This window comes from Fringilla coelebs (assembly GCF_963513975.1).
Source record: "Fringilla coelebs genome assembly, chromosome: 11".
Classification (NCBI taxonomy): domain Eukaryota; kingdom Metazoa; phylum Chordata; class Aves; order Passeriformes; family Fringillidae; genus Fringilla; species Fringilla coelebs.
In genome coordinates, this window is record NC_140037.1 from 8324027 (window position 1) to 8340031 (window position 16005).

The window sequence follows — 16005 nt, forward strand, 5'->3', positions numbered from 1 at the left end:
GTGCATTGGTGGGTGCATCCCAGTCACCACAGACAGCAGCTGTGGGCACAGGACCAACAGCCACGGCCAAGTTAATTGCTGGTTTTGAAGGAAGTTAATGAAGTTAACACCAGGTTAATGGAACTCCCAGACAGCAAAATGAGCAGCACCAGCACTGGCAGCTTCCCAGCTCCTGCTTGCAGCAGGGCCAGGAGCACACACACAGGCTGGGGACAGCACGGCCCCTTGCCAGCCCCAAGGGCTCCTTGGGGGCCCGTGTGGGGCCAAGGAAATGTGCCTTTGGCTGGGCACTGCAGGGACATGCCAGCCTGGCCCCTGCCCCACCAACCACAGAGGGCCTGACCCTGCTGGCACTGAGCTCTGCTGCTGTTCCTGGCAGCATCAGGGTGTCAAACCTTCCCCTCTGCCCCCTTCCACAGCCTGGAGCTCCTGTGGGGCAACTCCGAGTGCCAGAGGTTCAGCAAAGCATCCTGTGCACACAAAGGAGTGCCTGCAGGACAGCCACACTGATCCCAGCCCCAAGGCCAGGGCAGTGCAATGCCACAGGAACAGGTGACAGCTCTTCTGGGGCTCGGAACAACCTTTGCACAACCTTTGCGCCTGAGCACAGAATTCTTTTAAAGAAAACAGCAAGCTCCAAAAGTCTGCCAGGCAGCCCTGAGCAGGCCAGGGCTTTACAAATGGACACAAGAGGAAAGCACCAAGAGCTGGACTGGCATTGTGCCCTGCTGGGATCAGCCCTGACACAGGCACAGGGCCCTAACAGGACCTCCGTGGGGACAGGAGCCTGCTGACAGAGGTGCAGGGTGCCCTGGCAGTGTGGCTGCGCCAGCACCCCAGCCCTCAGCACAGCCCTGCAAGAGCTGTCCCCCCAACAGAGCATCCCCTGCCACTCAAGCTGTGGCATCACACCACAGCCTGTCACCTCCACCTGCTCTGAGAGGCTGCACCATGGCCCTGCCAAACCCCACACCACCATGGCCACATCCCCTCCCCTGCATGGCTTGGGACCAGCCTGCCCCACTCTGGGGACACCAGCCAGTACAGGCAGCCCACAAAGCACCCCGGAGCTCCCCATCCCAAGGGGTGTGGGGGTGCCAGGTACTCCTGGGGACAGGCAGGACACCTGGGAAGCAACAGTGAGGGAGTGCTGGAGCACAGAGACCAGCAGGGATCAGCCCTGCAGCATCCAATGCTCCGGCAGTAGGGGATACCTGCCCTGCACAAGAGAAAACAAAGCCATGAGGTTTTCCAGCCTCCAGAGTGTCTTGTTTTGCCCCACTTTGAGAGATCTCTGCGCTTCAGCTTCCCGAGGGACAGGGGGAGGACCCCAGCATTGAAACAAGGAGTGATTATCAGCCCACGGGCTCTGAGGAGCTTTTGTTCCCCGGCTGTGGCAGAGCAGGGATGGGAGGACACCTAGCGAGATGCCTCGGTGGCACCCTGAGCCCTGACGGCCACAGCCCTGCTGTGCTTCCATCCTGCCCCTCCTCCTGCCCTGGTGGGGCTCACAAGAGCTCCAGGGGGGCTCTAGGGCTGGTCCAGCCCTGGGGAGAGGCACAGGGGAGAACGAGTCCTCACATCCCATTTCCCACAGCTCACTCGGCAGCAGGAGCCTCCAAGCCTCCTTGACAGGCCACACGTGCTACCAAGGCTGCTCACGGCTGTGTTACTCCTGCAAAAACAGGGATTAAATCCAGGGCTCAGCTCAGAGATGCTGGCTGGCACACTGGTGCTCTTTACAGCTCTCCAGGTCCTGCTGATACCGGCACTGCCCCTTTCCAGGGGTTCTCATCTCAACTCAGTCACATGTACCTGGTGCAAATGGGATGATGCCCACTGACCATGACTTATTCTTGTGGCTGAACTTGTTGAAGAGAGACCAAAATCTTTGAGTGCAAAGATCTGGATGGGCCCAAGCATCCCAAGCAGAGACAGGCTGGATCGAGCACCACAGAGTCCACACAGGCAGGCAGAGAGGCAGCAAACAGCCTGGCCATAATCCACACTCTGGCTCAGGCTGGACCTGTCAGACGAGCACAGGGAGAGGTGCTGGGGAGGAGGGCTCACTCAGGAGCTTCTCACAGAGTTTTTGAGGCAGAGCTGAAAGCCCAGGGACAAAACCAAGTCCTGAGCCCATGGGGGACAATCCTCTCTTCCCCAGGACCCTGTGCTGACAAAGAGACCACACACAGACCCACACCCTGCACTCACAGCAGCCTTAGCACTGCTGAGCACACAGAATCATTGAGGTTTAGAAAAGATCTCTGAGAGTGAGTCTAATCTATGTAAACCAGAGCATGGCACTGACATGTCATGTCCAGTCCTTGAATACTTCCAGGGACCCTGACTCCACTTTGCTGGGCAGCCCGTTCCTATGTCTAATCACCCCTTCTGTGAAGAAATGACTCCTGCTGTGCACCCTGATCCTCCCCTGGCCCAGCCTGAGATTCTGTCCCTGTGGTCCCGTCCCTGTTCCCGGGAGCAGAGCCTGACCCCAGCGGCTCCACCCGCCTGCAGGGAGCTGTGCAGAGCCATAAGGACCCCGCCGAGCCTCCTCTTCTCCAGGCTGAGCCCCACACCTCCCTCAGCCTCTCCTCATGGGATTTGTGCTCCAGTCCCTTCCCCAGCTTTATTCCTTCAGCAGCTCCACGTCCTTCCTGAGCTGAGGGGCCGGAGCTGGGCACAGGACTCGAGGTGTGGCCTCAGCAGCGCCTAGCACAGGAGGACAAACACTGCTCTTGTCCTGCTGGCCACTCTATTGCGGTACCGGCCAGGGGCCACTGCTCTCTCGGCCAGCTGGGCACGTTGCACAAGGACGGTGCCGCCCCGGGCGCGGCTCCCCCGGCAGCGCCGGCACAGCCCGACCCGACCGCGCCGCCATGGGCCCCTCCACACCGGTCACGTGATACCGCCCCACGTGACCCGCTACAGGGGCGGGGCGATGCGCACCTCGCTGCCCGGGATTGGCGGAGGGGCGGGCGGTGCCGCGCGGCGATTGGCTCCACGGCCAGCCCTGCCCGCCGACACCCCGAGGATTGGGCATGCGGGCTGTCAATCAGCGGCAGTCCCTCGGCGCGGCGGGGCGATGGCGGCCGCGCTGTGGATGCTGCGCTGGGTCACGGCGGCGGTGGCCGCGGTGGCGGCGGCGCTGGCGCTGGACAACGGCCTGGCGCGGACACCGCCTATGGGCTGGCTGCACTGGGAGCGCTTCCTCTGCGCCACCGACTGCGCGGCCGAGCCGCGCCGCTGCGTCAGGTACCGCCGCGGGGCACGGGGAGCCCGGGGCAGCGCAGTCACGGGGAGCCGGCCCGGTGCTCCGGCAGCCGCTGTGCCTTCCCAGGTAGCGGACAGCCGGTCCGGTGCTCCGGCAGCCGCTGTGCCTTCCCCGCGCTCCCCCGGGTGCCCCTGCCCGCCCAGCCCCGCGGCTGTGCCGGTGGTGCTCAGCAGACGTTCTCCGCTTTCTTTCCCGGTGGTGCGCTCTGGCCGCGGCCAGCGAGCAGCTGTTCGTGGAGATGGCTGACAGGATGGCTGCCGAGGGCTGGAGGGACGCCGGCTACGAGTTCATCTGCATCGACGACTGCTGGATGGCCCCGACGCGGGACAAGCAGGGCAGGCTGCAGGCGGACCCCAAGCGGTTCCCCGGTGGGATCCGCAAGCTGGCCGACTACGTGAGTGCCACCAGGGCACGGTGGTGACCCAGCCTGGAGCAGGGGAGGGCAGGACGGCTGGGTGGGTACAAAGCCCTGGCTGAGACAAAGCCCTGACTGCCACAGTGGGGTTTTGCTTTCCTCGCTGCCCCAAATCCTCTTCCTCCTGCCTTGTGGCTGCCCCATCCCAGGGTCTGTTTCTGTCTGCAGGTCCACTCCAAGGGTCTGAAGCTGGGAATCTACAGCGATGTTGGGAGCAAGACATGTGCTGGCTTCCCTGGCAGCTACAACCACTATGACCTGGATGCCCAGACATTTGCTTCCTGGGGTGTGGACCTGCTCAAGTTTGATGGCTGCAACTGTGAGTCACTGGAGCTGCTAGCAGAAGGTAGGCATGGGCTCAAGGCAGCTATTCCCATGGGTGGGAATATTCTGCAGGCAGCAGCAATTCTAGGCCCAGCATCAAGCTCCAGGGACTCGCTTTTCCCTGAGCATACTCATTTAAGGGACTTGCTTACAAAAGCATATCTAAGGCTCTGTTCTCAAGGCCAAGGTGTTGAGTGTTGCTGTGTTAAGTGTTTTTACCTGCTCAGTCTCCTGGAGCTGTCCTTCAAGCACAGCTCAGAAAAGGAGCTCTGAGCCCAGAGCCTGGACCAGGCTGAGCACAGACACATCAGCTGTGTGCTCTGGGGGTGGCTGTGCTCCCTCAGCTGTTAACTCAGCACAGCCTTCGCCCTTCTGCAAGGCCTGTACTGGAGAGCCCAGAGCATTTCACACACTTAACCCTTAATCCCTTTGGTGGGGCCTTGTCAATGTGAATCATTGAAGCTAGAACAGTCTGTGTCAGCCAAGAAAGGAGCAGTTAGGAGGGCTTTTAACAGATAAAAATGAAGGTAATTATGGCATAAAAATCTACTGGGGTTTTCCTCTTAAAGCACACCAGTGTAAATACCATTTCAGAAGTGATTTGCACAAAGGCTGGTGAGCCAGCAGCTGAAAGCTCAGCAGCTCCCTGTGCTGACTTGGCTACAGCCTCTTCTGAAGCACAGGCAAATCCCAGTGCCACAGGAGTAGATTTATGGGAAGAACACTTTAACTTAGAAAGCTTTTTTTCTCTTGACTGCGCTCTCTGGCTGCTGGCAGAGTCAGCACCACCACGTTTGGCAGCAGGAGTCCTGCACAAAGTCCTGTCTCTGCCTGGCAGGGACAACCTGCCCAAGTGACAATGCCATCCAAGCCAGATGGTGGGGCATATGCCAGCTGCCACAGACAGGAGCACAGCTCAGCACCCTGAGTGACAGCTGAGCTGAGAGCTCCTGCTGGATCATATGTGTAACCCAGATACAATCCAGTTGTACTGAAGCAGTTCCAGAGGAGAGAGCAGACTTTTCATTCCCTCTCTGCCAATTGGAAGAGACTTAACAGGGCTGTTTGGGGACAAGGACAGGAAAAACTCGAGCTTTTGCATTCCTGCCCAGTCCATATGGCGCAAGTGCCTCATGAGAACCTACTCCTACATCACCCAGCAAAGCTGCACTGCCTGATAGATACTGACTTGTATTTCCTGGGTATCTAGAGGGAAAATGCCATACAGGAATGCTTTTAACCTCTTCCTCTGACTGTATGTACAAAGGGATCAGCAGTCTTGGAGCAACAGCCTGCCCTAGCAAAGCCCCTGTCCTTGGGAGGCAGGTGACCAGCTGCAGACTTTAGATTACCCTGTTCTCCCTGTGGTGTCTCAACCACAAAAATGTGTTCAATCTTAATTTTGCAAGAGTTGAACTGAAACCTGAACCTGTGACATTGGCTTAGTTCTGCTGTGTGACCAGGGAGGTTGTGTAACCTCTGTCTGTGCTCTTCCTCTAGGATACAGGCGCATGTCTCTGGCCCTGAACAAGACTGGAAGGAGCATTGTGTACTCCTGTGAGTGGCCTTTCTACTTGAGGCCTGTGCAGCAGGTAAGAAGTGCCTCCCAAGGTTTATCCTGGGGCTAAGATGGGAAGAAGAGAAAAACATTTAACATTGCAAAACAGCATCCTGAGAAACTTGCTGCTCTCTGTTCTGACAGAGAACAAGGCTGTAAAGTGGAGGAAAAAACCTTTTATTCCAGAGCCCTGAAGCATTTCTAAACCATTGCTCTGCTGAAACAGATTTAGTAGGATTCTGCAGCATGAAGGCACAGCCCAGATGGAGCGTGCCAAAAAAACCACAGCATCCATCTGGTTCCTCTCTCCAAGGAGCCAAGCAGCAAACCTCTCTGCTAGGCTGTGCAGACACACAGCCTAGCAAAGAGCTCAGTGTAATTCCTCCTGGACACAGAGTGCTGCAGGCTCAGCCTTACAGACAGCTCTGGGGACCACGAGAGAGGCTTTGTGACATCCTCCACATTGTTCAGTGACAAATTTCTGCCAGCCAAGGGTCTGTGATTGGCATGTTGCCCTCCACCCACAGGTGGAATTAATTGCATTACTCATGAAAGGGTGTAAACCCAAGAAATAGCAATAATTACTGGGATGTTACAGTTTAATCCCACTGGCCTTGTCACACCTTCAGTAAAATTGGGAAGGAATTTTGTAACAGAGCTGGTGGTCACAACTGTTCTCCCAAGGGGAGCAATAGTGTTGTCTAGAACTTGTCAGAGTGGAGGTACTGGGTACAAAGCATTCAAGGGAATCAACATGCACTACATCATTCAGATAGCTGGTGATGGAAGGTGTTACCCTGGTTCTCCCCCAAGCTACCTTTGGTCCAGTCTAGCCTTGTTGACACTCCTGTTGTACAGCCAGGTGCTCTGTCTAATCAAACTCATTGTTCTGGCAGCCCAATTACACAGAGATCAAACAGTACTGCAATCACTGGAGGAACTTCTATGATGTCTATGACTCCTGGAGCAGCATCAAGAGTATCTTAGACTGGACAGCACTGCACCAGGACACCATTGTGAAGATAGCTGGGCCAGGGGGCTGGAATGATCCTGACATGGCAAGTACAGCAACACCCACCCCACTTGAAGCATCAGCAAAAAAACCTTTCCTCAGCTGTGGGCTGAGAATGGGAAGGGAGAGAACTGGGGGACAAACATTGAGGGGAAGGGCTCTGATGGGACCCTAGGATCAGGATCTTGGTGAGAAGGTCCAGGGTAGAAAGGGAAAGAGAACTGCAGCTATGCATAGTACCAAGGAAGCACCATCTTTGTGTCATGCAGCCTCCACAAGCTGCACAAGTACCAGTACCAGCTCAGGACACAGGTGTGGCATTGTGGGACAGTCTCCAAAGTGCTGATGTCCCACTGGAGTGAAAGCCCCAGGGTGCGAGCACTGCAAGAATCTGAATCCAGAAGCTTTCTCAAACACTGCCTAGCCACTTAAAGAGCTCTCTTCACTTCCACCTCATCCTAAACTGCCACGCAGTCATGCCTCGCTTTTCCCAACCGGCTGGTCCTGCTCCTGGCCCTCAGCCTATCTAGCCAGGCTCCAAACAGAGGTCCCACCCTGTGATTTCCTGGTACTGGTGGCCCAGATTGTCCCCAGCAGTTAGTGTTACCAGGCACTTTTTGTTTGCTTGTCATAGCTGGTGATTGGAAACTTTGGGCTGAGCTGGGACCAGTCGGTGACTCAGATGGCCATGTGGGCCATCATGGCCGCTCCCCTGTTCATGTCCAACGACCTGCGGCACATCAGTCCCGAGGCCAAGTGGCTGCTCCAGAACAAAGAGGTGATTGCCATCAACCAGGACCCACTGGGCAAGCAAGGATACCAGCTCTTCAAGGTACAGCAGAGAGAGGGGGTTCAGAGGGGGGCATGGGAGGGATGGCTCAGGGTTTGGGAACGGGAGCCCATTAGTTGCTGAAGCCTGCTGGAACAGACAGGCATGCAGATCACCACTTCTGCCTCCCACAGCCTAAGCCCAGCATTTGTTTTCTCCTTGGCAGGACAAGAACTTTCAGCTGTGGGAGCGGCCCCTGTCTGACCGAGCCTACGCTGTGGCAGTGCTGAACCAGCAGGAGATTGGAGGACCCCAGAAATTCACCTTCTCCCTCACCCTCCTTGGCAATGGGCTGGCCTGCAACCCAGCCTGCTCCATCCGACAGGTGCTGCCAGCCAGCAGGGACTGTGGTGTGTACAGCTGGATCTCCTCCCTGAGCGTGGAGGTGAACCCCACAGGCACTGTGCTGCTCAAAGTCCTGGCAGTATAGGCAGCACAAAGACAATCTTTTCCTAAGCCTTAGGCTGTGTCTGAACTTGTGGCAGGAAATTAATCTCCTTCCAAGCAGGTGCCTTTCTTTTCAGGCATTCATTATCTGAACCTTCAGCTGAATGTGACAAATTACCATCACTCCATCATCAAGAAGTGACAGAGAAAGGGTGAATAGCAGAGCAGGGCCCCTTTCCCTGGCATCTCACCCAACTCCTCCTCCAAGGGGCTGGAAGGGCTCCAGCAGGGCTGCAGTTCCTGTTTACACCCACTGCCACTACCGTGCAAGGAAAGGCAAGGGATGCACAGGCAGCATCTTACAGCTGTCCTTGAGCATTTTAGGGACAACAGGGAAACACACCTTGGCCACCTTGCTCTCTTTTCCAGACGAGGACACACAGTCCAAGAAAAGCTGCTCCCACCCCCACTAAGGAAACCAAACACTTGACTCAGAGCATGGACATGCACTTCCATCTTCTGACAACTCAGGGACTGACATGAACCATCTCACTTCTTAGCAACTTTCTTGACAGCTGCTATCAGGCCTTAGGACTCAAGTTTTTGAGGGCTTCCCCTCACTCCAGGAATCTTTCACCAGTGGTTGTCACTTCCCTTTGGATGACAACTCCCTCTCTACCCTTCATATGGCCACTGGAGTCCCCTTTCTCCATGAATCCTGCATCCCAGAAATCCCCGAGTGCTTGTTTCCCACTGCTGGCAGCAGCCTTTAGCTTGAATAACATGGGCTCTCCTAGACAGGAGATGGATATTCACCTAAGCAACCATCATGTGCAAGTATATTATCTTCTAATTACAGTACAATCAGGATTTCTCGATTTGTTCTTTGGTGATTAAGCACTTTGATTAAAATCCCTTTAAAAGGCTATGCTTTTTCTTACTTGCAGTGTACAAGAGTACAGCATGGTACCTGAAATTTAATCATGGTTTAAAAAACAGGCTAGTTTGTTCCAGTCATGTAAGTTTTTGTGAAATTTGTCACTAGTAACAGCACTCAGTGAAACTGATGTAATACAGCCTTACAGTCTACCCCACAGGCCAAAGCCACCACTGCCTACACAAATCTGAAAAGGCCATCACATCAGATAATATTTAATAAGCAAAACCACAGATTCCCTTACAGTTCAGCAACTGAGTGCTCTCAATCATGATAAGGATGTGAAGAGGCATCTCTCCATCCTCCAGCTCCATTTCCACTACAAGAAGTTGCCCTTAAGGGTGAATTCTGCATTGCCTTCCCAACACCTGCTAACAGCAGACTTTGTACTCAGACAAATGTATCTCTCTAAGGGGAAGCTGTCCTGGAGGCTGTCCCCACAATCTACCACGCTCTGCTTGTTGCCCATTTGAAACTTCACTGCTGTGCTTGGCCTTCTTCCTTCAAGGAAAATGCTAAGATGAGCCAACAGTAGTTGGCACAGGGGAAGGCAGATGAGGCCTGTTACACCATGTGCCAGGAGCAACCACAGGCATGGAGCTGTCCCTCACCTCTCTGAGCTGCCACAGCTAATGGCACCTGCCTAATTACCTACTTAGGCACCTGCCTAAAGGTGCAGGTATCAAACCCACTGGCTGCTCCAAGGCCTTTGCTCCTCAGGGCAGTACAGCTGTTGTAAAAAGGGGCCTACAGGCAAGTGCAGGGGCTCTTCAGGGGAGTTCATAAACAAGCCTGCACCATGTTCATGCACAGAAGTCACTGGCACCCATTGCAGAACACCTCTTGGAAACACAGTAAAGAGATCCCAGCTACTGGCAGGGATTTTACAAAAGCCAGGTTAAAAAATGGTCTGTTAAATGGTTCTGCAAGCAACACCTCCCTGCTGACCTGATGTACTCACAGTTCCCACCCCAAGAGAAAACACATTAAGAAAAGCAAGGGATCAATCTAATTACTTTAATATGGTCCATAACGACGAGCAGGACGATGCTCAGAACTGGATCACCTGGCCCTGTAAAAGAAGCAAGACAAGAGTGAGTATATTCACCACTGAGTATTTCCCCCCTTTCTCAGCCACTCACAGAATACAAACTCACCTTTCTCTTCTTGTCTCCTCCCAGCTCAAAGTGCTTGCACCTCTTAATTGCCAGCATCCTCTTGGACCTGCAGTTGGGCTCCACACACTCCAGCCTCAGCACAATCTTCTTGGTGGTCTTGGCCTGGGAGGAGGAGCAGAGTGTTTCAATGAACCACACAACCCCAAGCAGACAAACTCCCAGGGAGAGCTTGTTCCCTGCACTCCTGAACATTCAGTTTGTTCCCAAAGCATAGAGAGACTACAAACACAGTTCGGCTCCCTCCACTGAAAAGAAAGCAGCACTTTAAAAATCAGTGCAGGTGTGAAGTGGACAGGTACCTTACTAAAAAGGGCACTGACAAAAGCATTCAGTGGGGCAGGGCTGTTTCCTGCAGGTATCAGCCATGCTGGAGAAATCTGTTTGTTCCACTGAACAGAGCAAGAAATTCACACTTTTAGTGTGGAAGCACAGACCAGCAGTGCTCAGGAGAAATCCAGAAGAAAACTGGACAAAAGAAACACCTGGAAGCAACACAACTGGCAAATTTTCTCTGGAAGGAGCAGTGACACAACAAGCTCAGTGCAGACCTGCAGCTACTCAGAAGCTGGATGGAACCTGAAAGACTGCAGAGGGAAGAATCCAAAGCTGGGAGGCTGATGTAGCAGCTGGACAGGGCTGTAACCACCAGCTAAAAACCTCAGCCAACCATCCATACAATGCTGACTGGGAAAAAACAGAAATGAGAATTGCAATGTACAGGTAGAGAGTGCCAGCAATGCAGCTGCTTGGTGTACCCTGCTTGCAGAAGCATTTTCTGTGAGGTCTCCCCACTTCCTGGCACAAAGTCAACTTGAAAACCTGCTGCCTGATTTTTTCTTCTTGCTGGAAGGCTTCCTGTACACCTCCAGCAGGACACCAGTGCTTCCCAGCAACAAGCCAAGCAGCTCTACGAGCCTAACGAAACAATTCACACAAAGTAACAAACCCACCCACTGGGGTTTGCTTCCCTGCTGTAAATAACCACACCAAGCAAACAAACAAACAGCTTCTTTCCCTTTGCCAAGCCCTTCCCCTTGGACAAGCAGTGAAGAAGCAGTGAAGGAAACATTTCTTTCACTGCAAATATCCCTCCCAGAAATCCCCACTCCCTTGCAGCATCAAAGCTGAGAACCTGCTCTGCCAACAGAGCCCAAGTCACCCTGCAAATGAGGAGCATCTCCATGAGACAGCACAGCGAGGAGATGAGCAGTGTTCTTGGTAGGAGCTTGCAAGGGAGATGGAGGAATTTTTACAACAGCACAGAGTGACAGGGCAGTGGGAAACAGCTTCACACTGACAGAGATTTAGATTAGAGTAGGAAGAAATTCCTCCCTCCGAGGGTGGGGTGGCCCTTGCACAGGTTTCCCAGAGAAGCTGTGGCTGCCCCATCCCTGGCAGTGTCCAAGGCCAGGCTGGATGGGCCTTGGAGCAGCCTGGGACAGTGGAAGGTGTCCCTGCCCATGGCAGGGGGCTGGAACATGATGGTTCCTTCCAACCCAAGGCATTGTGTGATGAGGAGGGGACCCCTGCACTGCCAGCACAGCACTGCCCTAACACAGCCAGAGCAGAGCACAGAGGAACCCTCCCTCAACTGGGCATTGGCTGCCAAGGAAGTTCCTGTTCCTGAGGAGCAAACTCACTCACCTTTTTACGGAAGATGGGCTTTGTCTGGCCCCCATAGCCGCTCTGCTTCCGATCGTAGCGCCTTTTTCCTGCGGGAAAATGCTCTGGTCAGGCAACAACCGAGGAGATGCTCCAGGCACAACTGGCACTGCCTAAATCCCAGCACAGCTCAGCCTGTCCCTGTACAGCCCAGCAGAACCAGTGCCACAGCTCTTGTGCTGTCCCCAAAAGTGTGCTTGCGCTTCCCCCTCGCTGTGCCCCCAACAGATACACAAGGTCAAGGCACTTGATTTAGTCAGAGCTCTGTGCAAAGGGTGATTCATGGTAAATCCTCAAAGCCAGCACACAAAGGGCCAGAAATATTTATACAATCCTGTTCAGGTGATATTTGCATAATTAATCCACATCGGTACGGGTGGAGCTACGATTGGATTCACTTTCATCTCGACCTGAAGGCCCAGCACATTTTAAACTCACAGCAGGGCTCTCCCTCGGCTGACCAGCCTGGGCTCCAGTTGTGCTTTCACAGCCAGCCAGGTTCACCCAGAGCACATTCTCTAATTAGTTAAGTATTTTTATAGAACCATCGGAAACTGCTTTATCTTATTTTTTTTAGTTCCCTTTATTGTACAGCACATCCTTTAGGCCAAGCTGTCCTCCCCAGCCATAGAAATGTTCCCAATCTACACCACCCGTGCAGGGCAGACGACACCCGGACCGCATGCAGCTCCCCTGGGCCGCGCCCCGGAGCGAGCCCGTGCTCACCCTGCGCGTAGAGCGAGTCCTTGCCCTTCTTGTACTGCGTGACCTTATGCGGCTGGTGCTTCCCGCATTTCTTGCAGTAGGTCCGGCGGGTTTTCGGCACGTTCACCTGGAGAAGAAGGAGAAAAGCCGGTCACGGCCGCTGCGCATACGCCATATCCCGCTCCGAAGGCCCCGCTCCCGCCCTTCCCCTTCCCTCGGGCCCTGCGCTGCCATCCGGGGATGGGAAAGCCCCCGCGCCGGTCTGGCCACCCAGCACGCACCCATGGCAGCGGAGGGAGCCCGGCCCGTCGCAGCCGCGGGGCGGATGGCGGCGGATAGAGCCTGGCCCAGCCCCGGCACTCACCATTTTGGCGGCGGCGGCCCGGAGAGGAGGCGCTGGCCGGAAGCGGAAGTGAATGTGAGCTGGGACCATAGAGAGGAGCGTGCAGGCGCGCACAGGGCACGGCGCCCCCTGGCGGTGGGAGGAGAGCAGCCATGGAGGGAGGGTGGGTGTGGAACGGGGGGCGTGAGGGGTGGGGAACTGTGGGGTCTGCCGGGTGCAGGTGACATCCCGGTGTTTGAAAGATAAACTGTGTGTCAATAGAGTGCCTTGTTAAGGTTTAGGGCTTGACATGTTTCAGTGATTCCAGACCTGGGTGGAAGTTAACAAGGCTTGGGAAGAAGGATTTACCATTACAAAGAATGTGGAATTTAGGAGCACAAGAACAGTTGGCAAGGATGAAACTAGCAAAGCTAACTCAACAACTGTGCTGAATCATCTCTGAGTGGATAGGTGAGATTCCAGATCACAACACCAACTCATGGGCCACCAACCCAAGAAACCCACTGACCCAAACGAAGAGGAAAACTGAACATTTGGCCTAATTAACAAAGGAATTGAGGGAATCATTTAACACTACAAGACACAATACTAATGAATGATGTAATCTGTAGTCAATGGAGATTAATGTTTTCATTTGCTAAAAGGTATAAAGAGGGAAAAGTTTTGATAGTCGCTCTGCTACCTTTGTGAATTTGCCTCCAAAACCTCTTTCCACACAGAACTCTAAATAAAAATACCTCCGGTTTGTGTGGGGATCAGCCCCATGGGGTGAAAGAACCCGTTTTGGTGCAACACTGGGGTGACCAGCCAACTCATCCAACACCTGGCACTGCCCAGAGCCCGGGGCAGGCTGCTGGCCTGGCGACCCCACGGCAATGCCCAGCTGTCTGCAGGAGGAAACACAAATGCTGCCTTTGAGTCACAAAACGAAAAAAGGGGAACCGAAAGGGTGGGGTTGGCCGGCCCCGTCCTTCCTCCCTGCGCACCCTGCCGTCTCCGCTCGTCCCTGCCGCCACAGCCACCCCGAGCGGCCGGGTGGGCGCGGCGGGCCCGGCTGGCCGGAGCGGCGGCGGGACGGGCGGTGAGTGAGGGCCCCGGGAGCCACGGCCGGGCAGCGCTGCCTCGGGGCTGCTGGGCACCGGCGGGGCCCTGCTGGTGTGCCTGAGGGACGGCCGGGGTGGCGGGAGGCTCCATGTGGCCTGTGGCGGTGGCTTCACACCTCCGCTGGCTCCGTGAGGGCAGGAGAGCCGCGCTGGGCACAGGGCACACGGGGCGGGTGAGCCCGGTCCCACAGCCTGGCCGGTTCCAAGCGGGCGGTGTCTGACCCTGTCACCTGGCCGTGGCTGTGGGGTGCAGGGAGGTGGAGGGGGTGCCAGGGGCTGCAGGCTGTGCTGGAGCAGGGAGTCACAGCAGTGCGAGGGTGCCAGGGCTGCCAAGAGCAGGGTTGGGGTTCCGCCAGTGTCTTTGACCATTCCTCACCTGTGCTTTTCGCTGTGGGCACTGCTCGGGTGCAGCTCTGGGTTTGCTCACGAGTCTCTCCCATGCAGGAGGTTTCCCCCTCTGTCCCTCCCACCCATGGTTTTGACACCCTTGGGGCTCAACGTGAAACATGAGGGCTGTGAAGTTTGTCACTCTGTCACCCTTCCCCCTTGTCCCAGGCATGCCAGGTCCCTGCCAGCCCCACATCAGAGCTTGCCTGTGCAGGAGGGGTGGCCCCAGGACCATGGTGGGACACGGGGGTGTGCAGTGGCATGAGGCCAGCAGTGCGTGCCAGGCCTGGTGGTGGTCTCAGAGCACGCTGGGCAGAGGTGTGAGCATGACAGGAAATCACACTGGCTGGAGGGGGGGACACAGGACATGCTTCCACACACCCACTCGTCACTGCTGTCACAGCACAGCAGTGGTGGCTGTGGGGCTGAGCCCTGTGGGGCGCTCACAGGGACACAGCGGGTCTGGCGGCAGTGCTGGGGACAGGGAGGCTGTGCCACAACAGCCCTCTGAGACACCCGCTGTCCTTTCCCTTCTGGCAGTTCCATCCAGAGGACACCGTGAGGACGTGTCCCACCTGCCTGGCACTGCTGGCCATGACCCCGCTGCTGTGACTCCAGGTAAAGCTCCAGGGAGCTGGCACTGCAGGTGGGATGGGCCGGAGCCCAGGGCCCCTCTGCTCAGCCCTGGGTCTGTGCCAGGGAGGGCAGTGGGAGCCCTCCTGCTCTTGGGATGCAGGATCAGCAGCCACACTTGATAAGTGGGGGAAATGAGGTACAGGGTGGTCCTGGGGTAACTCTAGGCTCATCCACCACCCTGCCAGCAGTCTGAGGGTCAGGGGGGCCACACCAGCCACCTGCAGGGACCCCAGATCCCTCCTCCTGAGGCCTCAGTCAGCACACTGCTGTTTTTTCCAAAAGACTCTGATGACTAATTTTTAAAGTTGGGCTTTTTTTTGACCACCCAAACAAGCTGGAAAGGTCTGAGCCATAAGAGCCACAAGGAGGGAAGAGGAAAGCCTGGGAGAGGGAATCCTGCTTGTCCTCAGCCTGTCTGGGGACTGTGGGGCAGGGTCAGTACTGCAGCAACACGGGCTGTGCTGGGAGGGTCTGGGCGTTGCCAGCAGATGGGAGGACACCTCTGCTCCTTGTCCCCAAGCTGGGGCTTGCCCTGGAGAGAGGTACAGTGTGTGGGACTGGGTCCTGGCATCTTTGTTCCCCACCTGACTGTGTTTGAGGGAGCCAATGCCTATCTCCTGTGAGGGGAGAGTGGATGGAATACTCAGCTGGGGAATGGGGGGCTGAACCCCTGTCTCTGGCCCACCTCTGAGCCTCCCCCTGAGGAGATGGGCTGTGGGGAGCAGGGGAGAAAAACAGCTTCTCCCAGGTTACTTTCCAAAGCTGTGCTTCTAGGAGGGATAAAGGGGAACAAGGTGAGGGTGAAGGGGAAGCAGGGACTGTAGGTGGTCAGGCAGGAGACAGGAGCTGGGCTCCAGGGGCTCAGCTCAGCAGGGGCTCCACACAGCTCACTCATCAGCTCCCCAGACTGCAGTCAGGTGCTGGTCACACCCCACAGCTCCAGCCACGTGGCTCCGGGGCGTGCTGGGCCCACATGGGGGTCACAGTTCCTGGGTACAGCTTGGAGGGACAGGCTGCTCCAAGAGATGGGCCAGGGCAGCTGGGCTAAAGGCTGGGCAGCTGTGGGATGCAGAGCCCTCATGAGCCCTTTCCTGCACTGCCCTTCCCTGGAGAGGCTCAGGAGAGCTTTGCTGATGGCTGGGAGAGGATTTCCCTCCTCTTCCTGCTGGCTCGAGGCAGCCCTTCAAGCCTGGCCACTGGCAAATGCTGCTCAGAGGGGAAGAACAGGAGTTGATCTGCATCCCTGCACTCC

General features: G+C 55.9%; 2 protein-coding genes across 3 annotated transcripts; one reads left to right on the forward strand and one right to left on the reverse strand.

Moving 5' to 3' along the window:
* Window positions 1–3082: 3082 nt before the first annotated feature.
* On the forward strand, window positions 3083–8697 carry GLA (galactosidase alpha). 2 transcript variants are annotated; one of them, XM_084212782.1, is made up of 8 exons: window positions 3083–3258; window positions 3497–3671; window positions 3861–4038; window positions 5517–5608; window positions 6471–6632; window positions 7221–7418; window positions 7582–7800; window positions 7940–8697. In XM_084212782.1, the coding sequence occupies exons 1-8, from the start codon at window positions 3089–3091 to the stop codon at window positions 7952–7954; spliced, it is 1209 nt and encodes a 402-aa protein (XP_084068908.1). In that variant the 5' UTR covers window positions 3083–3088; the 3' UTR covers window positions 7955–8697. The 2 variants fall into 2 exon arrangements, with proteins under 2 accessions (XP_084068908.1, XP_084068907.1); XM_084212781.1 differs by having other exon boundaries at window positions 7582–8697.
* A 1045-nt stretch (window positions 8698–9742) lies between these two features.
* Window positions 9743–12680, reverse strand: RPL36A (ribosomal protein L36a). Its single transcript, XM_084213042.1, has 5 exons — window positions 12649–12680; window positions 12306–12411; window positions 11562–11629; window positions 9897–10019; window positions 9743–9811 (listed from the first exon to the last, which is right to left on the reverse strand). Exons 1-5 carry the CDS (start codon window positions 12649–12651, stop codon window positions 9791–9793), a joined length of 321 nt encoding a protein of 106 aa, XP_084069168.1. The 5' UTR covers window positions 12652–12680; the 3' UTR covers window positions 9743–9790.
* Between the last annotated feature and the right edge of the window lie 3325 nt (window positions 12681–16005).

What these genes read in the sequence shown, in the direction of transcription:
- GLA (XM_084212781.1), top strand. Translation starts at nt 3,089, where the DNA reads ATGGCGGCCGCGCTGTGGATGCTGCGCTGGGTCACGGCGGCGGTGGCC. An exon ending in ACTTGAGGCCTGTGCAGCAG is followed by an intron (nt 5,609 to 6,470) that starts GTAAGAAGTGCC and finishes TTGTTCTGGCAG; the next exon opens with CCCAATTACACAGAGATCAA. An exon ending in AAGGATACCAGCTCTTCAAG is followed by an intron (nt 7,419 to 7,581) that starts GTACAGCAGAGA and finishes TCTCCTTGGCAG; the next exon opens with GACAAGAACTTTCAGCTGTG.
- RPL36A (XM_084213042.1), bottom strand. An exon ending in GGACTCGCTCTACGCGCAGG is followed by an intron (nt 11,630 to 12,305) that starts GTGAGCACGGGC and finishes ATTTTCCCGCAG; the next exon opens with GAAAAAGGCGCTACGATCGG. An exon ending in AGCCCATCTTCCGTAAAAAG is followed by an intron (nt 10,020 to 11,561) that starts GTGAGTGAGTTT and finishes TCCTCCTCCCAG; the next exon opens with GCCAAGACCACCAAGAAGAT.